At 47.6% G+C, this 25,910-nt stretch overlaps 1 protein-coding gene across 2 annotated transcripts; it reads right to left on the reverse strand.

Annotated features, from left to right (window-relative positions):
- Positions 1-1,686: 1,686 nt before the first annotated feature.
- Positions 1,687-22,683, reverse strand: Gbeta5 (guanine nucleotide-binding protein subunit beta-5). Of its 2 annotated transcripts, XR_008614769.2 has the most exons (11): positions 22,409-22,683; positions 14,712-14,848; positions 14,103-14,144; positions 13,213-13,289; positions 12,283-12,409; positions 11,324-11,467; positions 11,117-11,257; positions 10,223-10,319; positions 7,304-7,470; positions 5,237-5,445; positions 1,687-1,953 (listed from the first exon to the last, which is right to left on the reverse strand). XR_008614769.2 is itself a non-coding variant. In XM_050188467.3 (10 exons), the coding sequence occupies exons 1-10, from the start codon at positions 22,536-22,538 to the stop codon at positions 5,434-5,436; spliced, it is 1,074 nt and encodes a 357-aa protein (XP_050044424.1). In that variant the 5' UTR covers positions 22,539-22,683; the 3' UTR covers positions 2,879-5,433. The 2 variants fall into 2 exon arrangements, 1 of the variants encoding a protein (XP_050044424.1); XM_050188467.3 differs by lacking the exon at positions 1,687-1,953 and having other exon boundaries at positions 2,879-5,445.
- Between the last annotated feature and the right edge of the window lie 3,227 nt (positions 22,684-25,910).

Below are 25,910 nucleotides of genomic sequence, written 5' to 3' on the forward strand. Positions count from 1 at the left end.
AGGAACGCCTTTGCGGGCTGCGTAACACTGCCCACAGAAATAGTTCGTGTGTACTTGCGTGTGTGTGCTTAGGTTTCTTTCTTCCTTTTTTTATCCTTCTTTCTTTCTCACCTATTGCATCCCCTTGCCTCTCCCCCAGTACAGGGTAGCCAACCGGAGATAATCTCCGGTTAACCTCCCTGTCTTTCCTTTGCCTTTCTCTCTCTCTCTCTCTGCGAACTAAGTAGCCAAAAGTTGCATATATCAGGTGGGAGAGATGCCGAACTCTTGAACCACTGAGGCAGGCAGTCCAGTGCGGTGAGTGAATCGACGCAACCTCGAGCGGCAAGTCGGCACTACTTAAGGAGCTACACTGACACGTATTTGCTAGGTTGTAGGAATAATATCACACGTTTCTCGCACGTAAAAGCATGACACCTAGCACGCATGAAGGTTGGGAAACACTTCTAAGATATTTTATTTCGGTGCTAAAGTCGGTCTTAATATAGCAGACCTGGCACCATCGACATTAGGGAGCAAAATTTGCTCACGTCTTGTGGCAATACGGCCAGCCTATGACGGTGGTGCTCATAAATAAATAGTAGCAATAAACAAGAGTGCTGCGCGTGTTACTTCTGACTGCTCTTGCATGTGGCAGCCAAAACAATCACAGGAACAGAGCGAGCCAGTGTATAGTGAAGTCACTACGTATCCACCTCCTCGGTACCGAAACTAAAGCTAGTTCATAGAAGCAAGCATTACAGTAAATTATTTAGGGTATTCCAGCACATACCACTGCTTTCTTTTTTTCAAGATTTAGACGTTTCGAGTCTCCATTTAACGCAAAAAAAATTACAAGTCCGAAATACCCTGTCATTACTCATTCAAGGCTAAAGCGGAAGGAAAAAATCAGTCACAAGAGACAAAGGACAAGAAGAGATTTTCCCACCACAACGACTGGACTATCAACTTAGCTTTATCAGAAACGGCATAGTTCCAGCAAGGCCAGCAGAGCATGCGCAACAGCAGCATCACTAATCACAGAGCATTGAAAAGACAATATATCACACCTATCGCAACCGACCTAAAAAATCAGATTCTTTTTTCAAGTAAGCGTACCGAGGTTGTAAGCGTACCGGCTGCATTAGTACAACCTCGGTACTATTACTTGAAAAAGAATTTGCTTTTTTAGGTTGGTCACGATAGATGTGATGTCTTTTCAATGCTCTGGGATTAGTGCTGTTGCGCATGCTCTGCTGGCCTTGCTGGGACTATGCCGTTTCTAATAAAGCTCAGTTGATAGTCCAGTCGTTGTGGTGTGAACATCTCTTCTTATCCTTTGTCTTTTGTGACTGATTTTTTTCCTTCAACTATGTACCAACTGGCCCGGATGTCAACCCTTCTGCTAAAGCGGAGGATCGGCGTGTGGGCTACCATAACGATTGGAAAGGTTAATATTGTGAAGTATGACCTTTAGCTTGAGCGCTAACCTTGTGCATTCTTATTAGTCCAACGTCAACGGTATACCACTGCATACCCAGTCAAGTCACACGAATCCAGACGTTGTTAAAAAAGGAACTACCACGATCGTTCCTAATGGTATCAAACTGTATATTTAGTGTGACACGCTTTGCTTTCTTGTTGCTTTGGCACGATATCATTGTCATCATGTTCTCACTATAACGCGCTAGCAATAGAAGATTCTCATTACGTCGAAAGTGATGTGATTTATATGAAGACACATAATCAGATACGTGATGACCGATGCTTGATCTGGAAGGTACGATGACGCTCTATAAATCGAGGTCGACTGCAATCATTCTTCTAGAGACAGTCAACCATGCTCGCCTCCGTCCTCGTGGCCGACTTATTTGAGCTGTATTTCAGCTCAGTCGGCACAAGTGCACGCTTGTCAGCTGAACAGTTTTTGAGGGCTCGTCGTCCATGATCTGTTAGACGCATAAGTTCTGTCTCCTGCACGTGATAACATGCATTTAGTGAACACATTCATCCATTGAAACGCGGCAGGGTGACAATTTTACTGGAAACTGAAGTAAGTTTCTTTGCGGCTATTTGTGCCAGTTAGATAGTCTGACTCGAGAACAGAAGAATGACTCATTTTGTATCCAAAATCAAGAAAGGGGCTGACAGATGGAATAGCACACTGTGGTATAATGTTTGTAAACAGGGATAAGGTGCCTCAGAAAGGCTGGCCAACGTTTCGATAGGAAGACCTATCTTCGTCAAAGGTGGCCTCGTCATCCTCGGCATGTTAGTTTTAAAGGGTTAGCGCAGTGACGTCACGTGCGGGTGTTGTCGCTGGCGGCTGGTTTTAAAGGGAGAGACTTCAGAGGTAATGAGCACTGTCGTCCGACGTCTGTGAGCTTCGTTTTTTTTTCTCCCCGCGTTCCCACTCTCCCGCTCTTGTTCCCTCGTCTTGGGAACGAAGCTCACAGACGTCGGACGACAGCGCTCATTACCTCTAAAGTCTCTCCCTTTAAAACCAGCGGCCAGCGACAACACCCGCACGTGATGTCACTGCACTAACCCTTTAATACTAACATGCCGAGGATGACTAGGCCGCCTTTGACGAAGATAGGTCCTCCTATCTAAATGTTAGCCAGCCTTTCTGAGGCACCTTATCCCTGTTTACGAACTTTATACCTCATTTTGTATTGACTATTTCTTGTGGGAGCATCTTCGCTGGCATATACATAAATGTTGCATTGGTCACGAAGTCGTGCATGTCAACTGCTGAGAGGCATACTGTCGAAAATAAATTGTTAAGTCTTCATTGCTCTTCGCGAAGGTCACTGAACACTTTAACAATCCGTTATAAACACGATGCGAGACAGCAGAGCTCACGTCTAAACGGAATGAAAGGCACACACGCACAAGGTACAGGCGCTAAGCTTTTATTTCCAACGTTTCCTTCTACTATTTCCTTCCTCGCATCTAGAGCTTTCATTCACTCCAGCTATTTACAGGCGTACGCACTCATTCTCCAAGACACACTGTTTGACATGATTTACGGGGAAGGGAGGGGATATCGCAAGGCCTGCTCTGCATGAGACGGAAGTTTGTAGGCTTCAGCCTTTTGTCACCAAACAGCGTTTGTGACAGGACCGTGGTGGAGAACCACGGGTAAATTTCGAGCACTCGCGTGCTTCGAAATCCTATTGTATGTACGCTGGTGCGCGTTGCCTCTATCGAGATCTCTCTGGTCGGGAACGAGGTCTCTGCGCCGCTATATGTCCAGCGTTCCAGCGCGAACCGATGATCGCGCTGCGGCACAAACTCAATGTGGGGCAGGGGCGCTAAATTCAAAAGAAATTCAGCCTTTTGGTCCGGTCTTATAACGCCGCGGACGTTCCAGGCAATTGTGAACCCTTCACGTGGCACCGCTGTCTGACGGCTGCGAAAAACAGTGGCCGTGTCACGACAGTTGCCATGGCAGCCCAGCGCACAGTCGTAAACCTTACGCCCTGCTCCACAAGATGTCGCTTTTCGACGCACTCCACTCCGTGCTGGTCACCCACGCTTTCCTCACTGTCACGTTAACTGGTCGCCCGCTCGCGCTAAAACCAACGGGGAGTTTCTCATTCCGAACGTTTCTTGCTCCCTGGGCTGGGCCGCTGGGCGAATGGGCCCACCCACACCATCAAAAAAAAAAGAGCGGTGGCTTGTGTGAAGGCGCCTCAGTTTCTACTTCACGAGCTGGTGGACAAATCCATCAGGTGAACTCGCCGACAATTGCTTGAGAGCAGCAAGCACCAGCGTCATTGCGCAGCGTCCGTCCAACCTGCCCGCGTTCATCCGCGTTCTCGCGGTGTCATCGCGCCCTCACAAAGACGTGCAGCCTTCGCTTCGACTTGGCGCAGGACTGGAGTCAAAATCTCGAAAACGGGAAGGCCAGAAAGGCAGACCAATTACTGGTATGTCTGGGCAACCTTTTTGTTTTCAGTCTGGAGCAACGCGGTGCGGAGTAGATGTCTCGCGTTGTTCGCGAACTGACATTACAAACAGCAACTCCGGCAGCACTTTTGCCCCATAGCTTTGCAATCGACCGTTCAACTTGCCTCCCTTGCTAACTCGGACGGGTGATAATGTAATGCTTTCTTTCATCGAAGCGACTACTACGGTTGATAACGTAGACCGGGCGCTGCTCGGGACGCTGAGGTAGCGCAGAAAGAAATGGAACTGGGAAATGAACTGGTCACATTATTCCGGCGGCTCTGTTTTTTTGTTCACGTCCGAGGCTCACCAGCCACGTCCCTGCAGTAGAAGAGAACCACTTAAGACGAACCATAAGGCTGCGAGGACTGACAGTCTGCAGGGGGTTGTGCCGAACGTAAATTTATCGTCGTCGGAGTCGCTGCGTTCTCAAACACACGGTACGGGCGGTGTTAGAAGCGGCACTTGTCGACGTACGCACGCAATAATCAGACGCGTAATAACCAGATGCTAGAAACCAGATGCAGAACTGAACCTGCAGCGGACGGTCCCTTACAGGTCACTGGACAGCCGCACACCAGCAGTGTGGACGCGGACGATTGACGCCTTGCAGGCTACAGCTGCAAGGCTTTGTCCGTGAAGTGAATGTGCCGAACGAATTTGGGTTTAGAGCTGTTTTTCGCAGCATGCAATAAGGACTTTTTCGATTGCGTGGCGTTGAATAAAACTACTCTTTTTGCCTGGTTATGTTTATAAATGCTGTGCGAGCACGACATGAAAGGAAGAGTGCTGAACTGCGGTCCCTGCTCATTACAATAGACTCCTTGTCGTCCTGTACTTTCGAAAGTATGACGGCACTAAGTCACGGCTGATAGTGATGCAAATTGAAATGGACAGTGGGATAAAAAAAGAGGCGCACCCTCGACACCAACTCCGCTTCGGTCAGGGTAGCGTTTAGAGTGGTGACTGGGCAACTCCGGTATGCAGCCGTTTCGCGGAGCAGATTTATCGCCTGTCAGCAAGCCTCTTGTTCTCAGCCATGAAAAAAAAAAAATGTTGGCGCTCCGCCGCGCAGAAAGTCGCAGAAGAAGCAGAAGAAAGACGTCTACACAAAGATTCCCTGTAGGCGGCAGTGAACAAAAGATGGCGCGTCATACGGACCTTTACGGAATCATGAACGGGGCGAGAGGGAGCCACTGTCGCGTACGCGGTCGGTCCAGCCCTGTTTCCTTGAACCCGCGAGTCCCAGCTCCAAAGTCGTAATCTCCCCGTATGTTTTTTTTTCATCGCGCGGCATCGTTACCAATTTGAAATGTCACGAAGCAAATTTGAGGAAGTCCCTGGGTCTCCTGTTTCCTCTTCCTCGGTGCTGCGTCGGTCCATTCAGCTGCGGGAGGCGCCGTATTCTCGGCGCGGACAATCATTTGCGGCGCCAGTGGAGGCCGTCGAGGGCGCCCGGCTGCATTTGAGGTCGAGATGTTCTCGTATCCGTTCGTCTACTTAGGCCCATACCTGCATAGGGATGAGAAATCGAAATGTGACGTTGAAATGTACGCCCTGTGTTTGGCACATCTCAGACAACACTATATCGCACAAAGCATTAACCCGCGGACCCCATTCTAGTTTGCGTGGATAGTTAATGTGTGGTGTGGCGCCACTTGTGCCCTTAACATACGTGTTGTACGCTGTTTCACGCGCAAATGAGCTTAGCAGGTGGCGTTGTCGCTGTAACTGGTAGAAAGCAATACTACGTTGATTCATTGCAACGGCGCTGAGTGAACGTCTTTCTTTTCGCGCTCGTGGCCTCCAGAGAGGAGCTATCATGTTTGCAACTCAATATAGTAATGGTTGGTGCCAGCGAACTCCAAGAAATATGAGAATAACCTAACCCGCTGCAAAACTACTCCAGGCTTCCAATAGTTCGAGCACAAGCAACGCCTCTCGCTGGATTTTTTTCTCTTCGCGCGAGGCCACGATGTGCTTTGCGCAGTAAGAAATAGCGCAACCATTTATTTTTCAACCATGGAAGAATTGTCACCGTGTTTCGGCTAGCAACTTATTGCTCGTTATTGTTACAGTTATTGCTAGCAACTAAGCTGCCGTATTATTTAGCCGTGACCTTCCTGTGAGTACAAAAACATAAAGAAAGAATGCAATTGACGATGTCCTAGAATGAAGAGCGTCTTTACGCACTCAGCCTCATGTACAAATGGTGCGCTAGCTAACCGCATGAATCACGCGTTCTTCAATTATTTTTTCAGGACAATCTAGCAGTCACTGCAGCGTCAGCGCTGCATGCATCGTGTGCACACTCTTTATTTTTTTCTTCTATATTTCATGGTATTTATTACAGTAAGTAAATCGACAAGTACAAGAAATCAGCACATCACTAACAAACTGGTAACACCAATGGCGGACAAAGTAACATACTAAAGCTAACACAAGATGGCTAGCGCAATTACAGTCACACACAAAAACGAGCCACTATGACGTGCACTGTTCATACTTACAGTGGAAATTATTTTATTGAATATGCACATCGTGCTCTGGAATTATCGTAAAGATTACTCGATTACATACCCTCGTAATGAGGGCCTTTGGGAGTATTTTTGAATGAATTAATGAATTAATAAGCGCCTAACCTGCACCGGTCCGGTCGAAAGTTACTTTCATTTAAAAACTATAGAATGTGCAAACTGATGCTTTCCTTTTCATTTTTTAAGCTTCTCTTGTTTTCTTATCTTTTCTGCCCCTTACCCGATCACCCAGTGCAGAGTAGCCAACCGGACACTTAATATGGTTAACCTCTATGCCTGTCACTTCTTGTTTTCCTTCCTTCCTTCCTTGCTGTATTTTCTTCTTTCTTTCTTTTTTGCTTCGGCATTGTGGTCGAAACGGAGCGGCAGCGCGGAGCGTTCGCATTGTGAAAAGGCACGCCCGCTCACGTCTGCCAGCGCTCTTCATCACTCCACCTTCGTGACCCCGAAAGCTCACGGTCCTCGAGTGAGCTCCGTTCGTGCGCGTGTTCTGGCGCGTAACACCGCGCTTGTTTTCTTAGTAAGCGAATGTTTGCTGCAACTTCTACTGCCCATAAAACTATATACACTCCCTACTTAGCGTAAAATTCTAACACATTGCTATTGCCGTCTGTGCTTCGCGTTTTGGACGAAGTGTTGCTTTTAGTTCGAGCTGCGAGTATAAATTCAAAACTGTAGCGGCCAATTGCCCCCATTTTTCCGCCTCGACAGTTGCGTTATTCGTGCAGCGCACACGCTACCCTTAGCAGAGAGAATGAATTCAAGCGTATGTTAAGACTAGGCTCAGATCCACGTCGGCCCGCATGGAGCGGATCGCACAGAGAGCGTCTCACCCTGAGCGTGAAGTCCCAGCTGCCGGTGGAGAGCGCGGTTCCGTCGGGCGACACCTTGAGGCAGGTGACGCGGTTCTCGTGACCGTAGAGGATGCTGAGTCGCACGCACTTGAGTGTATCCCACACATTGACCGTGTAGTCGTTGTAGCCGCCGAAGAGTAAGCGACCTGCGAGCACGCGGTAATGCGTGTTCCGCTTAGCCGTTCTCTCGACGGAACCATGCATACACTATAGAATACGAGGCGTGCCCGAACCAAATCCGTCCGTGCAGTGTCGCATTGACCAGCGCTCTGGGAGCACCGCGACATTCATTGTATTTATTTTAGTAATCGAGGACCCCACTGCAAGCAAGCGAGCGGTGATCTTCCCCGCACGTATATTGTGTATCCGACGCTGTTTGGTTGACAATGTGTGTGTCGTGTACAATTTAGAACCTTCAAAAGATTGCTCGGTGCCGTCAATGCGTGGAAGATGCTTGAGCATCTGTGCTTTTACAATGCTTGACGTTCTAAACAGGGCGAGATTGCGAAGGGGCACAGCAGATCCCAAAGGTAAAGTCTAAACATCGCCAGCCTTTCTGGGGCAGCACATTCCGTGAAGTGGTCGCCACGTGGGAACGACGCTCAGTTCTCCTTATTATTTCGCGGTTCGCTCCTATCTGCTGGTTTCACTTCATTGCAGAAACGTTGTGCAATTCGAAGGCATTTTTCTTCGTTGGTCAGAGTTTGAGATAATTATTGGTATCCGCTTTACAATATTATTTCATTAGCCAAGTGTAACTTGCTTCTTGTCTTTTGCTTTTCACATAGAGGGGATAAAAATACTATACTTAGGTGTACAGTACTTAATGATTTTAGTGGAGACAGCCTCCTATATATGTCTATGGATGATCGTAGCAGTTCATCGCTCAAAAAGGAGGTGCACTGACGTTAATTTGAATGCAAATCGCCACAAACGCACTTTGAGCTGTGCAAAGGCATTGAGTTCATTCGAACGTGGCTTCCCTGAGCGGTATGTGCTCTCTCCGAAAGGCTGGAAGTGTCAGCCCCTTACCTATTAGTCGTGTATTTCTAGAGAAACTTGGCGCACGCTTAAAGGAACCGTAAAGGCAATTAAAGGGATTTAACTCTTTGTAAGCGAATGAATTTGGGAGCAGCTGCCGTCTTCGGGGAGTAGCTCCCTTTTTAACGCTATTCCGCCGCCACATGTCACTTTAATGTATATTTCTTGCATTGTTAGCTGCCATAGTGTCTATTCAATATCTCTTGTACGGAGAGTGTTTTGTTATCCATTTCATATCTTTTTTTCTGGAAGCTCACTTCACCTCGTGAAGGCGCACCTCGCCTTTATGTGTTGCTTTCACTGCATTGCCTAAGTGTCTTGCGGTTCGATGGCAAGCGTCAACGGTCGAGGCGATTCTTTCTTATTAGCTTCAAATTTCACTTTAACGACTGCGTATTTTACTTAGGGGACATAAATGTGACGTTATAGCGTAAAATATTAAACTGGCGGCATTTTAACAGAATGGCACCATTTCTGTAACTCTTTGAAATCTTACACAAAACAACAACAAACAAACAAAAACATCCGGCGCCTACGTTTTATTCGTTCCTGTTTTTGTGCTTATAGCGTCTTATCATTTTCAAAGTGACCCAGCTCTACATTTTTCCATTTTAATCAAAAAAAAAAACATTGCGAGTGCCTGTGCTGAGTTAATTTTGGCCCTGGTTCGGGCTTCGAATTTTAGGAACCGTCTTATTAGCGTTTCAACGCGCACTTATGAGCCTGCTATATGGCCAATAATTCAGAATGGATACGTGCCGCTGTGACACAAGGAGTACAGGATACTACAGTATACTTATAGATAAGTGTCGTTCTCCTCCGTGCATAAATCTCCCCCTTCCACTCACTTTCTCTTTTTATCCCCCTTAATTAACCCTTCCCCCCGTGCAGGGTTGCCAGCCAGAACTACCTCTAGTTAACCTCCCTGCCTTTCTATGCATCCTTTTCTCTCTTTCTTTCTCTGTCTCTCTGATCACCATTCTTCCCTCTACAAGCGTCACACGTCACCTAGACTCTGTGACACTGCTGCGTCGGCTTCGTGTCACACTGTGCGTCCGCCAGATTTGGTGTTGCATAGCTTGTGAACGATGTAATACATAAACTTAGACATCGCGTGACATTAAAGCTGTGACCTGAGCTGCGCGTAAACACAAGTATTTTATGAATTATATGCTACATAGAATGAAATGAAACGCAATTGCATGCATTGCTTTTTGGTCTTTATACTATGTAGAATTCAATCTAGCGTATAATTTTTTTTAAATTAATATATTTAATGTAAAAGAGGTGAGGGGGGCATTTTCATGTTGAATCTCGCTTGAAAACGTCGTGTGTGCGTGTGTTCCCGTCGTACTCAATGCGCCGATTGTACACCGGTGTCACACAGGCACTTTCGATCGTGATCGAGCCCGATCGGCATCGAATTTGTCAATCGCGATTGGGGTCTCTTGCGCAAAACGTGGAAAGGAACCAGTGTGGAAAGGATCGATGCCGATTCGAACGCACAAGTATCCGATGCCATTCTTAGAGTATATAATACCCCAGCCACACGGAACACTTTCTATCGTGGCATTCTGTCGTGGTATACGTATTGCGCTACGTAAGTCCGCGTCCTGTCCTTCACGTTCGTCATTGTAACACTAAGCGCAATATAATCATGAACGTCCACCAACTAGCCACGTTCATTGCTTTACTATCGTGGGCTCGATCGAGATCGAAAGTGCTTCTTGTAGCTGGAGTATCATGCACTCTAAGAATGCATCAGGTACTTCCACGTTTAGCATTGAATGGAGCATATGTGCGGGGGCTCTTTCTCCCGTAAAGTTGCGCCCGCCAAGGACGTGTAATTTTTCTTACCGCTCACTGAGAAGTCCACTGAGTTGACGCCGAAGATGATACTCTGCTTGGAATAAACGGCTACTTCCCTGTCAGCACGTAAATCATAGAGACGACACTGTGAAAGGAATGAAAATAAAAAGGAATGATTAGAAGACGAGGTACATGAAATGGCCCTCCTGCCCTGCTAATTTTATTACAGGAACATAGAATGACACAGAAACCCTCTGTCGTCTCACGCTAAGAGAGGCTCCATCCCTGGTCTAGGAGCGAGTCCACTACGCCTCAATCGTATGCTTTGCATCAAGCTTGAGTCAGGGCAAAATGAAGCTTGTCATTGTCCCCCATTTTATTACAGAAAGGGTGGTTGTAAATGTCCAAAGAGAACACGCGTCTTTAACGGCTCAAAAATACATCTTCATGCAAGTCTTCATGCATATGGCAGACGGCACTGTTCCTGTTCGCCATCTCAGTTCCAAACGTCTAGTGAAAACGAATACCAGGAAAAAGTAAATGAACAACGCGCGACAATATTGCTTTATATGACAAATCATTTCTGTGGGAGCCCGCAAGGTGCAGAAACGTAAGCGAACGAAAAAAAAAAATATTGTGATCCAGCCGGCTGAAGCAAGAAGCTACAAAGTGAAACCATACAAGTGTGTCAGAGAGAAAGCTTGCCTTCTTTTTTTTTTTATCTAGCTCATGTGGTAGAGCTACAGCACCAGAAAAGTATTGGTCCCGGGTTCGATCCCCCCGCACCGGGACAAATTTTTCTTCAACTGTGAAGCTTTCTTTCTGAGAAATCTATGTGGGCTTCCTTTGTGCCTTTGTGCTACGGTCGGGTGGGTGACTGTTTTTTTTTTCTTCGATACTCCCGTATTTTTTTTCTATAGGAAATGCGTGCCCTTTACTCACGGTGGCGTCATCCGAGCCGGTGGCGATGGCATCTCCACTCGGGTAGAACTTGACGGTGTTTATATCCGATTCGTGCCCCTGGAAGGACTGCACGCACTGTCCTGACCGCATGTCCCACACGAGCGCTTGCCTGTCACAGCCCTGCACGCGAAGGACGTCCGCAGTGAGAAGCCGGCTTTGCGGGCGCGAGATTTACTGAACACGTACTGCGGAGACGAAAGTGTTGCCCATCTCTGTAGGCGACAGGTCGAGTGCCATGACGTCGGCGGAATGGCCGTGGAAACTCTGGAGCAGTTGCGAACACTCCACGTCCCACAACGCGCACGTACTGTCCCCGCTGCCCGTCAGGATCTGGAAATGACGATATCGGCACAACGATAAATAGGGCAAGCCGCAGCGACAGTCTGTGTATAATGACATCGGATCTTGGCTTAATGACCGTGTTGTGTTTACTGACACGAGCTTGGCAATAACAAGGTAACATGTGTATCTATTATTTTGTTTGTATAGGATTCGGTTATAAGCAACACGCGCATTCGATAAGTCACTCCGCTGCTGGGACAAGAAAGTTGTGCTTTTTAGAGTTCACAGTGTCCGCATGTCATTTTACTCTGTTATAATATATGATTACAAAGATGTGCACAAGAAATAGGAAGCATGCTGAGTATCGGACGACCTTTCCTCGGACGAGAACACAGGTGTTGCAAGCGCCGAGATTCATACTGGAAAGGGCTTACAATGATAGATGGACCATTTACTCTGACTTGAGGATGGCTCTTGAGACGATATATCTACATAGCACTATTACGACGATAGTTGCTTATTACCTCATAACATTTCAAAACACTAAAGACCGCGTCTTTGGCTGGCCCTGAAGTCTGCTTTCAGTGGACTCCGGGCCATGTCGGTACTGAAAAAAACGAGGCGGCACACAGATTGTCCACTGTGGCACACATTTAAGATACATTGATCCCTATGGCATATCCGCGATCAAATATGTCAAGCGCTTTTTATCGAGATTGCGACAAAAAAACTCAGTGAGGCCACGCGATTTGACGGTCAGAGAAACTCATCTCTGCTATTCGGGATTAACCTTCTTTCACGCTTCTGAACATACCGAAATCCTAGCTTCAAAACTAAAGTGCTTCTGCTCTTGTGGCACAGACCTGTTGGTCCGAGTTTGGGAAGAGGCAGCAGGACATGTAGCTGGTGTGCGTCCCGACTGCTTTCTTCTTGGCGGATACTTCCTCCTCGAAGCTGAGCGGGTACACGGTCACCTTGTTGTCCAACCCACTGCGTCGCGACATCAAACAAAAGGCCTTGTAAACAAAGGAGGAGCACCGACGCGTACTCAGAAGAAGTAAAGAACCGGCGTCCGTGACCAAGGCACTAAGCACAAATGGGGTGAAGGTGACTGGTACACAAAAAGTATTCTGCCTTCAAGCATAACATAGATAATACAAGCACTAAATAGAACATCAAATAGGGACAAATGCAGCCGTGCCTCGTTATTGTGACCCTCGTGAATGTGAACGACATGAATAATGGAAAACTTTCGCTGGCGCCAAACGTTCACATTGCATTTGAGCCTCGTTGACACGGAAACCTGCTGTGTGGAAAAGGCGGAAAAGCACAGAGTCCATTGTAGTTAGTATTTTTGTTGGTATTGACAGGAACCCGTCTAAATGAAAGGAGCCGAAAGCCTTTCCCAAGCTATACGGCGCAACGCGCATGGCAATCCACTGTCGGCCATAGAGTTTCCTACAACAGAGAAAACCCTGGCGCTGCCTATCGTTCAGCGATCAGGAGAAGCAATGCGCGGATCTGTCTGGTCTTCATGCTTGCGGCTTCAGGCGTTCTTGCGGCGCTATTTATTTCGCTTTATCTTTCTAGATTTCCAAGCATGCATAACTTCCTAAACATGGCAGGGCAATCAGTATTTCCCGAGTCAGCAATGCAAGAAAAATAACGTTGTGCCTAGAAAACACCCAAATACCTTTCCGTTGAACATGCATTTAAGGTAAGTCAAGTCCGCGCTCTTCCGATATCCACTCGGCGACGGTGCTAACGCATCCGAGCGTTTGGACGGTACTCACCCACAGGCGACCATGTTCCCCGACGGCGCATACGCGCAGGCCATAACCCAGGTTGTTGGCATCGTCACAGCGTGCTCCTGGGAACAAACAGAATATTTCCTAAATGTACAGGCTATTTATGGCTGCACCTTTTCCTTCCTTTTCTGCTTTTTTTCTTTCTTTTTTTGCTATTGAAGTGAATAAATAAGGATATGTTGTCACCACAACAGATGACGCCGCATACTTCTTTTTACAAAAGGAACGTGGAAATGTACCTTAAGTCACACATCACAAATGTAAACAAGACGCTTTATAGAACGCCATCACAATAAATCGTCAAAGCACGAAATGTCACCACAGAGAAATGCAGCCTAATATGGCACAAACCCATTACGCGTGAATATATCATTTTCACCAGGCGAAAATGCTCATTCCTTTCTTATCCTAGCATATATCCACAATATGAGTTGCATCCGAAAGCTTTTTTTTTTAAAGCTGCAATCACATACTTCTGAAGACTAGTCGTCGTCCCAGCATCTTCTTTAGACTCACTGGTGTGAGCTCAAGCGTCAATGATTGATACATCAGTCTCGCTCCTGCTTCTTGGTTTGTTGTTGATTTGTTCTCTTCCACAGCACAAAGACCAGGTTCGTGCTAAACATTATGAACTCACAGAGGAAGCGACTGCCATATTAGCTAATTCCCTGGACCCTACGCTTTCTCTTGCTTCTTTAGCAAGAATGGCTGGAGGAGTGGTTTCTTTCCTCAAACAAAAAATTAAATCGTTTTAACGAAATTCCAGCAGAAGGATCTTGCCGAAAATACTTTATATGACTTCATTAGGTCCCTGTTTCCTAGTCACTACTGATATTTGTTCCAAGTTCTGCGGTTTTCGCCGGAAAAGCGCTCACCTTGTTCGTAGTGAAGGCGTCCCATATGATCATCTTGCCATCCTAAAAAAGAAAGAGTACGGATATCTGAACCCTCTGCATAATACACAAGCAGGGCGCGAATATGCAACATCTCCCCGGCATTAACGATAATCGTCATTTGCATTGCCCATTTATTGCTCAGCACTCTTGCTTTAACGTAATTATTTCACATGTAAATTTACTTAGCACGCGATTTGTGCCCTGAACCTCTACTTAAAATGACCTATATATTCAGTTAAAACATAATAATGGACAATAATGAACAGGCGCACCAGTAAGCAACCAGCGCACGATCGAGACAGTGACGACCATGAAATTATCCCATTGCGCTTCAGGCAAATATAGGCGTTTCTGTAAGTATGCTTCACAAAGCTCTGTTTGTTGATTTAACACTAAAAGCTCCATTCGGCAACACTAACGTGAGAACCAACAAACAAAGTAGAGGTATCTGAAATGTGATAATTTCTCTAAAATCAATTATTTAAGTAAAAGAGAAACGCAGATGAAATGTTCTAGGAATGGCAAATGAGCAAAGAAACATTTTGAATAAAAAATACTGCTATGCACATTGACCATTAAACGGCTGACCTGGGACGAGCTGACGATGTGTCGCTTGTCCTGCGACCAGTCGGAGCAGAGTACTTTTCCCTGGTGGCCCTTGAGCACCCTGCGCAGCTTGATGTTCAGATCCTTGATGGGCTCCACTTTGCCGGCCAACGAGGTTACTGCAGGCAGAGCGCGCGGTGCGGAGACAAAGAGAAAAAGAGCGAAGATTCTTGTCACTGTGGAGCGCGTAAAATAAGATTATTGAACAATGACAATGCGTGCGTGCGTGCGTGCGTGCGTGCGTGTGTGTGTGTGTGTGTGTGTGTGTGTGTGTGTGTGTGTGTGTGTGTGTGTGTGTGTGTGTGTGTGTGTGTGTGTGTGTGTGTGTGTGTGTGTGTGTGTGTGTGTGTGTGTGTGTGTGTGTGTGTGTGTGTGTGTGTGTGTGTGTGTGTGTGTGTGTGTGTGTGTGTGTGTGTGTGTGTGTGCGCGCGCGCGCGCGCGCGTGCGTGTGTGGGGGGGGGGAGGAGGGGGTGCGTGCCTGCACTTACATAGTCATCTTGAAATTTAGAGACACGAAACTAGACAATTATTACAATTCCCCTCAACATTCCAATATAAACACGCGCCGTAAGGTTTCTAAGCATTTAATTAGTGTAATTAGTTTAATTAGTAAAATGTCTTTTCAATGTGTAATGTATTTGTGGTGACGTGATTCAAGTAAATTATTCATATTCTTACTGAAGTGTTCGAAGTAAAGAAATAGCACTGTACTTTGTCCAACTATATCTATGCAAAAAGGAACAGTGGGAAGCTAAATCCGCATCAAAACTCTTTGAAGAATAGCGAAAACTTATTCTGGGATAATATTGTGCCGCGTAAGGCATGTGGTATGCATTCGGCAACGGGATCCAAAGACCAGGCGCATAGGCCGGATCTCGGCGAGACACAATGCGCGAGCATTTGCGAAATCTCGGGAGCAACCACTTTGCCCGCGGTAACAAAGTCGACAAATTGTGTAATCCGGGCTGCTGGCGCTCAAGTTGCTATTAGTTCTGGTTTGTGCTCCTCCACATAAGATACGCCTTTCCCTATAGAAGCCGTTGAGCCGAGAGGAGCTTAATCGAATAATACTCATTAGTGTGAATCCTTGTTCATTCGAGAGAGAAATGGGCGAGAGATGTAACTATAGCCAATAGCGTCTGCCGCCAACTCCGCTAAGCTCGCTGACGTGTTATTGCTCAGAAATGGGCATGTCTAATAGCAAGCAATAATTCCACCCCTGAAGCATTGGTTCTGGGCGCTCACGCGTGCTTATAGTTTACGCCTTCGATATATATATATATATATATATGTGGTTGTGGTGGTTTGTGTTGTAGCTACAGGCAGGCTTAACTTGGCGATTAAGGCCGGCAGTTGCCCTGCCTCATGAGTGTCTCTTTCATTGTCACTGGGTTATTCATGAGTAAAACTTGAAGCACTGCTAAGAAGGCGAGGACAGTAATCGAAAACAAACACGACAGGACGAGCGCTGTACTGCCAACTAGAAAATTTATTGAAAGGTCAACCAGCTTTTATAACATGTCAAAACACACACACACACACACACACACACACACACACACACACACACACACACACACACACACACACACACACACACACACACACACACACACACACACACACACACACACACACACACACACACACACACACACACACACACACACACACACACACACACACACACACACACACACACACACACACACACACACACACACACACACACACACACACACACACACACACACACACACACACACACACACACACACACACACACACACACACACACACACACACACACACACACACACACACACACACACACACACACACACACACACACACACACACACACACACACACACACACACACACACACACACACACACACACACACACACACACACACACACACACACACACACACACACACACACACACACACACACACACACACACACACACACACACACACACACACACACACACACACACACACACACACACACACACACACACACACACACACACACACACACACACACACACACACACACACACACACACACACACACACACACACACACACACACACACACACACACACACACACACACACACACACACACACACACACACACACACACACACACACACACACACACACACACACACACACACACACACACACACACACACACACACACACACACACACACACACACACACACACACACACACACACACACACACACACACACACACACACACACACACACACACACACACACACACACACACACACACACACACACACACACACACACACACACACACACACACACACACACACACACACACACACACACACACACACACACACACACACACACACACACACACACACACACACACACACACACACACACACACACACACACACACACACACACACACACACACACACACACACACACACACACACACACACACACACACACACACACACACACACACACACACACACACACACACACACACACACACACACACACACACACACACACACACACACACACACACACACACACACACACACACACACACACACACACACACACACACACACACACACACACACACACACACACACACACACACACACACACACACACACACACACACACACACACACACACACACACACACACACACACACACACACACACACACACACACACACACACACACACACACACACACACACACACACACACACACACACACACACACGCACGCACGCACGCACGCACGCACGCACGCACGCACGCACGCACGCACGCACGCACGCACGCACGCACGCACGCACGCACGCACGCACGCACGCACACACGCACACACGCACACACACACACACCTGTGTTCACTATCTGTCGAACAGCTCAGTGTCTCTTAGAAATGTGAGAATAAAGCGTGAGCTTCCTCGCGGGCTATGACAGATCATTCAGGAAACACAAACTGTTGAAGACACGCATGTGCGAAGCCTTTCTTTTCTACGCTCTCAAGTAGAGTGAAATAGAGCACGCGATGGTGTAACTTCTTGTCACCCGAAGTATTATCTTTATTTTCTCCTCTTTTTCATTCTTCTTTTTTCACACGCTTTGTTATCGCAATGGGCTCCAGATTGTTGGAGTAGTCTATTTCTTGTCGTGGAGTCAAACTTCGTGGAGTCAATCAAAGTTTTGAATTTTTTCTAAACTATTCTTTTTCCCAATGTTCCCAGCGCTATGTACTGTGATGGAAGCCTTGTGCACGACGTTCATCTCTTTGTTTGTTTTTTTCTCTTTTTTTTTATTCGGACGACAAAAGAACTCTCTATATTCTCCCGGCTCATATTATATACACATCCATCACGACAGGCACTGGCATTAGAGCTGACATTTCTAAATTATTTCAGCATGACATTGTCAACTTTCGCAAGTGAAATCGAAAGCATTGACTTTGTAATTACAGAACGTAAACAAGCACACTTCACCTCTAGTAAACGACATTTCACAGTACTGAACTTCACCGTCGCGCTTGCGCGACGCGAAAAACACGCGAGCGGATCTATTTGACAAAGGGGTTAAGCAGTGACGCACAGTGTGTCAGTGCTAACTAAGCCTAGTACAGGACACTTTCCGTCTCGTGTATGGAACACACATTTTTGTCCGTTATCTCAGCAGAATGCAGCGACGACAGAGTGCCTCTATACAACAGCTCGGTCGTACGACTATACGATCAAATGCGTAATTGTAGCCTGGATAAATGTTTGTCTTCAACTTTGGCACATCTACGTCATTGTAGCCAGGCTACGAAAATAATGAAGCAACTATGAATGAAACACGCTTTAGGCAGGGTGTCCGAACGAAATGTTTTTCGTTCTGGTTTGTTTTAATTTCGCTACACCGAAAAAAGTTCCGTACCGATTCTGCTCTGAAACGAAGTGGTCCGCAGCGGTTCATAAAGGTTTTGGCTCACGTGCAAAAATTTTCGAAGCAATGTAACGATAAAAACATCGTATTTATTTTTCTCAATAAGTGAATTACGAATTTTGAGATCATGCTCAGTGCCTTGAGTCAAGGCACTCAGTATGATCTCAGAAACAGCACGTCATCGAGTGTACTCGCCGAAATGCGAGACCGCTGTTCCGATAAAATGAACTTAAATGAACATACACGAACAATAAAGCTTCGGTAACAAAGTGTTGTACTCGTAGAAAACGGAACGATAAGCTTTTCAGCGCGCAAGCCTTGGGTTTTGCTATACTAGGCCGATCTGCTAGTGCACCGAGCGGCAGATTCAGATTAGTGGAGCGATCGACTGGCTATCGCTCGCACTATCTCTGCCTGATATACGCGCTTATGCGGACCCCTGAGATGCGCGTTAATGCTGACGTTGCCAGATGTCGATTGTTTCGGATTGCCGAATTTTCCCTTGAACCAAAAGCAAGAAAAAAAATATTTCGTTTTCACTCCGAAACAAAATAATAAATAACGTTTCGGTTACGTTTTCATTCCGGTCCAAAATACCAGGGGGGGGGGGGGGGGGTCGTTTTCTTTTTCTTCTTTCCGTTCCGACACACTGGCTTTAGGTGTCTGCGCGCGTTCGCAATCTGCTGTTCTCTCAGTCTTTTCATCTCCTTTCACTCTTCCCCAATTCAAAGGTAGCCAGCCGAGCCCAGATTTGGTTAACCTCTTTGCCTTTCACTTGACCTTTTCTCTCTCTTCATTTGACTCTGTCTCTCTGGTAGGCGAAAAGTGACGATCGCGGTGCGCATCGCGTCGGTCTATACTGCACATCGACGCTGACTGTGGTCTCTTGAACTAAGCGAAATTGATCGGCGAGTCAGCCTGGCCATTTAAGCCGTTCGCGCATTCCACCCCCCCCCCCCCCCCCCCCCCCCATTCACGCCACTCTTCTATCCCCATCTTTATAGAAAAACGACTTCGCTCGTTAATATATTGCAGTTTTCTTTTGGTTCTCGCACACCCGCGATGACACCGAGAAGGACCTCGGTGACATCCGCAAAACAAGGCAGCGAGGAAAGCGACCGGAATCCGCACCTGTTGGGGTGGCACAATGTAGTTGAATTGCACGAATGGTCGGGTTCACTTCACTTATCAGCCAGAATTTATACGTTGCGACGAGGAAGCGCAAATTTTCCAGTGTATACGTGCTGAGTAACGCAAGTGCGCATAAACGGTGCGTATGGGCAGATGCCCACATTTCAAAGACATTGTGACATACACCGACGGCTTTCGTGGATGGCACATCGCTCTTAATTCTCGAAAAAGAAAATTAAAGGCCTTGTATCCGAGAAGCGAGAGACAGATGAAAACACACGTGAGATGCGAAAGGCAGGAAGGTTAACCGGAAGATAAACATAAGGTTTGCTACCCTACAAAGGAAGAGAGGTATAAGGCAAGACAGAAAGCTCAAAAGGAAAGCGGAGAAGTACAGCACACACACACACACGCACGCACGCACAAGCTATCAATATCGCGGGTATAATCTGTCCTGCAGAATGCCGCTATCTTGTCCAACTTTGTTTCCAAGGGGAAATGCAGACAAGCGGCAAGATAGACTTGTGTTAGCACGCGGATTCCCCGCTATACGCATTGAGACGCTTGCACCAGCACCTAACATGAATATTATGGGATAAAAGGAGGGCACCAGTAATTTAAGGCGCGCCCAACTGATGATTACTTACCGCGCGCCCCACGCCTGTTTCGGGGTTGACCTGGTAACATCCGTAAGGAACGTTTATCTACGCCACTGGCCTATGGAAGAGTGCAACTGTCTTTCTTAATTTTTTTTTTCAATACTACTATGTCGACCCAGAGTTTTGCGTATACTAAGCGACATTTGAAAAAGGAGAGGGGAGGAGTTTGGTGGCAGAAGCGTTACGAGCGCGCATGTGCTTTATGTGCATATGCCAAAACGCATTTATTTACTTCTTTTTTACAAAGGCATCAAATGGCCCATTGAGCGAAAAAGCCGGTGTCTGTAACAGCGAAACGGCACTTAAATGCCCATTGGTTGCGGCGCCACTTCACGTGCGCACCTCGACGGAGCAGAGCGGGCGAAAGAGAACACCTCCGTCCGCTCCAGGTGTTGCCTGAGGGAGAGGACGTCGCCGCGACGCCACGTCACCCTCGCAAGCCTGCGATCTAACTTCGTCACCCTCGAGAGCCTGCGAACGCAAGCTCTCGCCTGCGTTCTAACTTCGCCTCAGTAATCGCTATAAAGAAATGGATGCATAAAAAACACAATAAATTCGAAAGGAAAAACGTTGCCGATAGTGACATAAGAACTTACCACCCCACGCTTAGATGTCTAGTGTCTTGCCCACTGGGCTAAACCAGAGCCTCCTCGGTAGCGGGCCTGTGCACTCTGTTTTATGCCACCATGCTACTTGGACGAAATTTTCACTGCCAAGCCCGGCTTGACGCAAGCGGTGAGTTCTAAAAACACCGCGGCTTACTCGGGAGTTAGATTCTATGGAAGTCGGGCAAGGTAGCGTGACGTCACGGATTGAAGTGCACCGGACTTGTTCTATCTAGGAGGCGTTGGCCAAGCGTCTCAACGCGCTCGCTTATTAATGCTTTCGCATTCACAATTCATAAGAAGTGCTTAGGTGTCCTCGGACCTACTATTTTTATTTTTTCGTCCTCGGCTGCTTTGCTTTTTGTCGAAGGACGAAGCCTTGGTATCTCGGCACATGAACGATTGTCTTGTCCCACCTTCAATGGGTGATTGATCATATCGTGGGCAAGCAAGGTTTAGTAGCTGCATAAGGCTTGTAAAATTCTTAATAATTGATAAGTTACATGTGATCATACCCATATAAATAAATGTTATCATATATTAAAACACTAAGCGTCAGAACATCTGACACAAAGTAGGCAATGCCGCCGTACTAAATACTGGACCGTTGCCTTAACGGCGAGAAAAAAAAAAAAAGACAAGGACGCTTATCGCGCGTAGCCTTCGTTTCGTCTTTGCTAAATTTTCTAACTTTTCTTCCTCCTCGTTTGCGTGGGTTCGTCGTGCACTCACAGAACTATCAAGTCAAGTTTATTTTGCTAAAGAAACGACGCACACCATTGTCCTTGACCTAAATTTAGCTCCACGAGAGTACTTCGTCCCAGAAATTTCTCCAGCAATGTATACAGGGCCGAGTATCGAACGCATCCGATCATTCCAATGGCCGCGTCTGTCCGTCGTCGAGATTTCGACGTTAATGAAACCACTCTCACCAAACGGCCTAAGATGCGCCGCTGACAACCTCGGCAGTCGTTCTCGAAGCGTGAACAGGTGCGGGTGAAGGAAGTGTTTAGCTGGGGCGGGCAGCTGCTGCCCGCCGAACACAGCTCCTCCTCAGCGTAAACAATCGCAAGCAAGTGCGAAGCTCTTGCTCTCTCAAAGGAAGACCGCGGCCAAAGCATCGGAGCAACAACATGTGCACGGAGCGCGTATACGCGAGAAGCGGCTTCCTGGACCTGACGGCTATAACGGCACTACCTCGCGCGCTGGGGGGGAAAAAAAGAAAGGAAAGCAAAAATTACAGAAAACTGCGCCGACCGCGAAGTGCTTGGCCCGCACGGCAGACGGCGGATTGCGCTCACCACTGACGTCGTTGATCTTCTTGCGCTCTTCCTCGAGCCTCGCCTTGAGCTGCTCGATCTCCCTCGTCAGCGACTCGACCGTCTCGGCCGGGTGGTCCACCTTGGTGGCGGCGTTCTCCTCGGCCGCCATATTGCGCCCCCCGCTGCTGCCCCCGCGGCCCGTAAGGAGCAGCAGTAGGAAGGAGCCGCCGCCGCCGGCAACGGCGGAACACAGGAGGAGGCCTGCGGCTGCGACGCCGGCGACGGGGCGCTCGCGCCGCCGGGAGATCGATAGGCGCGATTCCTGCACTCGCCGCCCGCTGCTTCCTTCGGGGGCGCGCGGGGCGCGCTCTCGGCCGGCAGCTGGCTCGGCTGCTGCCTCCGAGCCGCGGCCCCGAAGGCGCCGACCAGTGCGTGCGCCGCAGCGCTAGTCCGTGACGGTGCCTGCGTGTTGGACCCTTCGTGCATGCGCGTGCGCATAACCGGGGTCATGGCTTGAAAGAGGGAAGGAAAGACGAGGAAGCTAGCTGAAACCGTGTCCAGGGTGCTGCTGTATAGAGAAGCGGGGAGGGAAATGCGACGTGGAATGAGAGATCGGATCCTGATTTTCAACCTGCAGCTCACTATGGCTGCTACCTGCACCGACATGCCCAACGCGTACACCACTATTATGAGGGAGAGAAAGAGCCCGTAATAGCTACAGCGTAAAATACATAATCTAGACAATAATCTGATTTTAATGCATTAGCGTTCTTCGAATACTTCACGCACTTTCCGGGAGCTATGTATCTATGTATGTATGTATGTATCTGTGTATCTAATTACGCGTATTTAACTGTTTTCCCACTTACCTGGGTCCCTGATAGCCCGTGGTCGAATGGGTAGCGCATAGGGCTTCCGTGCTGAGTGAGCATGGTTCGTCTTGGCGACACCTTGAGCGATGAAATTGTTATAATTTGTGGGGTACCACAGGGAAGTGTTTTATCACCCCTATTATTTAACATCACCATGACGACTCTCCCAAGAATACTAAACCATCGAACACCCGTGAAGACGTCTATATATGCCGATGATTTCTGCATATGGGTCTCCGACTACCAGCACCGTCGCCTCGCACGAATAGCCAAGGGAGTAGTAAATGCCATTTAGGGCCACTTGACAACGCCTGGCTTATCACTATCAGTAAAGAAATCATCATTCATATTATTCCCTGGAATTAAAAGAAAATTTACATGCGTGAAGCTGAATTTGAATGGATACGAGGTTCGACTGCCTCTACTGGAGCAGCTTTTACTTGCAGCCTCCTCCATCAAGTAGATGGAAATAAGGCTATTCTATCTAGTCTGGCGCGCGAAGCACAGGACAAGTCACCAACGTCCGATTTCTTGGCAAAACTCTGGACCACAACCTACCCTGACGATGATACCACGTTGTGGCATCATCGTCACAGAGGCTTCATGTGCTCAAGCGAGTCGCTGTCATACGCTGGGGCAACCACCCGACGTCGATGCTACGGCTACATACAGCGTTGATTACAATTCGTACCCTACACCAGCTACCTCCGATGTCACCCTCAGATAGCCAATACAAGCGCTTAGAATCCATACACAGAGAAGGTCTTCGGCTGTGCTTGGGAGTCCCTCAGCCAGCATCGAACAAAAAAGTGCTCTACGAAGCTGAGTCACGACCTCTGTGACTTCAGACTTCCCAGACTCTCGTTAACAAACTACTACATTTGAGTGAGTCTTCGCCCGGCAAAGCCCTCTTAAGACGTGTAGGTAACAGGCCGCGCTCATATTTTTATGCAGCACTGAACGCGCTTCGAGGCTTAGGATCACGCTTATCGAGACAGAGGAAAAAGGTAATTAATTAAATTAAATTATGGGGTTTTACGTGCCAAAACCACTTTCTTATTATGAGGCACGCCGTATAGTGGAGGACTCCGGAAATTTTGACCACCTGGGGTTCCTTAACGTGCGCCTAAATCTAAGTACAAGTGGGAAAAGATAGACCCACCCTGGATATTCCAGGATATAATATGCAACTTAAGTGTACTACGACTGCAGTCAAAGAGCTGCATTCCAGCTGCAGAAGCCAAGTCACCACTTCTGGAACATTTGAACACGACTTACTCGAATCACCTCCAAGTATACAAAGATCGCTCTGTCAAAGTAGACGAAGATCGCTGCGCAGCTACATTCTATATTCCCTCTCTGAGATATGCGTGATCTGGCCGTCTGGACTGTATAGCTTCGTCTACAGTCGTGGAAGCCGTGGCAATAGCTGCTGCTCTGCGCAAACTAAAGACATTGCCTCCACAGAACGTAGTCCTGCTTACAGACTCAAAAGCTGCGTTGCAAAAACTCCACCGTGGCCTACCGTCCACCAAGTTCTCACGCAAATCAATAGCCCCCGTGAAAGAACTCGGCAACAAAGGCTTCATAGTAAAGTTTCAGTAAAGTTACATTGGAATTGCTGGCAACGAAAAAACTGACGCTCTTGCATACGCAGCGCTCCATCATCCTCCCAAAGTCAAGGGCCCAAAGAGCAATCAAGTTAAGAAATTTGACATTAGAAATCACTTTGGGTCACTTTGGGTTCCACCACATATGCCATGCGTAACCAAAAGATTTCGTCGAGAGGCAGCTTCCCTTCTATGTCGAATAGGGACAGGATCTGCTAGTACACCAGCATGGTTATTTAAGACTGGGCGCATCAATTCTCCGAAGTGTACTACATGCAACGAGACAGGAGACATTGAACGCTTTCTGTGGTCGTGCCCAAAATTCCGAGACGAAAGGGACGCTCTCCTGAAAAATCTGCAACAAGAGGACCTTCCACGTATGTGCCTGCAATACCTTGTGTTCCCCGAAGGAGCAGTTATAGCCCGCAAAGAAACTTCACGTCTCCTTATCGGATTCTTAAGAGAAACTGGTCTGATGGACATGTGGTGAAGACCACCCTGATTTTATCAGAGACGCTCTGGCGGAGCGATTGCCAGCCGTGACTGCGAGGCTAAACCCGCCTGTTGCTACAAATACCACCACCACCACCGGGTTCGAAGCCACCATCGGACCAACTTAGGTTACTGAGTATGTGGCAATGTGTACATACGTGTAGCTCTTCAAGGAACGCCTTTCAAGCTGGCATAGGCCACTATAGATGCGGGTCGCTGTTCGAAGAAATTCTTAGACGCCGACGCGGAGCACTGGATATGTGCCACTCGGCCTGTGCTGGTCTTCAATGAAGCTCTTTGAGGCCAACTAGGGTCACTGGTTTTGTGCCAGTAGGCGTGTGCCGCTCTTCAATGAACGTCTTTGAAGTCAACTTCGCTAACGAGGTAGGTGCAACTGGGAATGTGCCACTCCAAAAGGACTAAAAAAGGATCCCTTAAATTTCTCCGACGTTGAGCGGAATCAAACCCACGTCACAAGGCCTCCCGAAGGACAGCAACCCGACGCAATAGCAGGCTGCGCCACAAATACACTAGGTATGTGCCGCTTTCAATGAACGCCTTTCACGT

This window comes from Dermacentor andersoni, chromosome 2, assembly GCF_023375885.2.
Source record: "Dermacentor andersoni chromosome 2, qqDerAnde1_hic_scaffold, whole genome shotgun sequence".
Taxonomy (NCBI): domain Eukaryota; kingdom Metazoa; phylum Arthropoda; class Arachnida; order Ixodida; family Ixodidae; genus Dermacentor; species Dermacentor andersoni.

What these genes read in the sequence shown, in the direction of transcription:
- Gbeta5 (XM_050188467.3), bottom strand. Translation starts at nt 22,538, where the DNA reads ATGGCGGCCGAGGAGAACGCCGCCACCAAGGTGGACCACCCGGCCGAG. An exon ending in GAAGATCAACGACGTCAGTG is followed by an intron (nt 14,849 to 22,408) that starts GTGAGCGCAATC and finishes CTCTGCCTGCAG; the next exon opens with TAACCTCGTTGGCCGGCAAA. An exon ending in ACGCCTTCACTACGAACAAG is followed by an intron (nt 13,290 to 14,102) that starts GTGAGCGCTTTT and finishes GTTTGTTCCCAG; the next exon opens with GAGCACGCTGTGACGATGCC.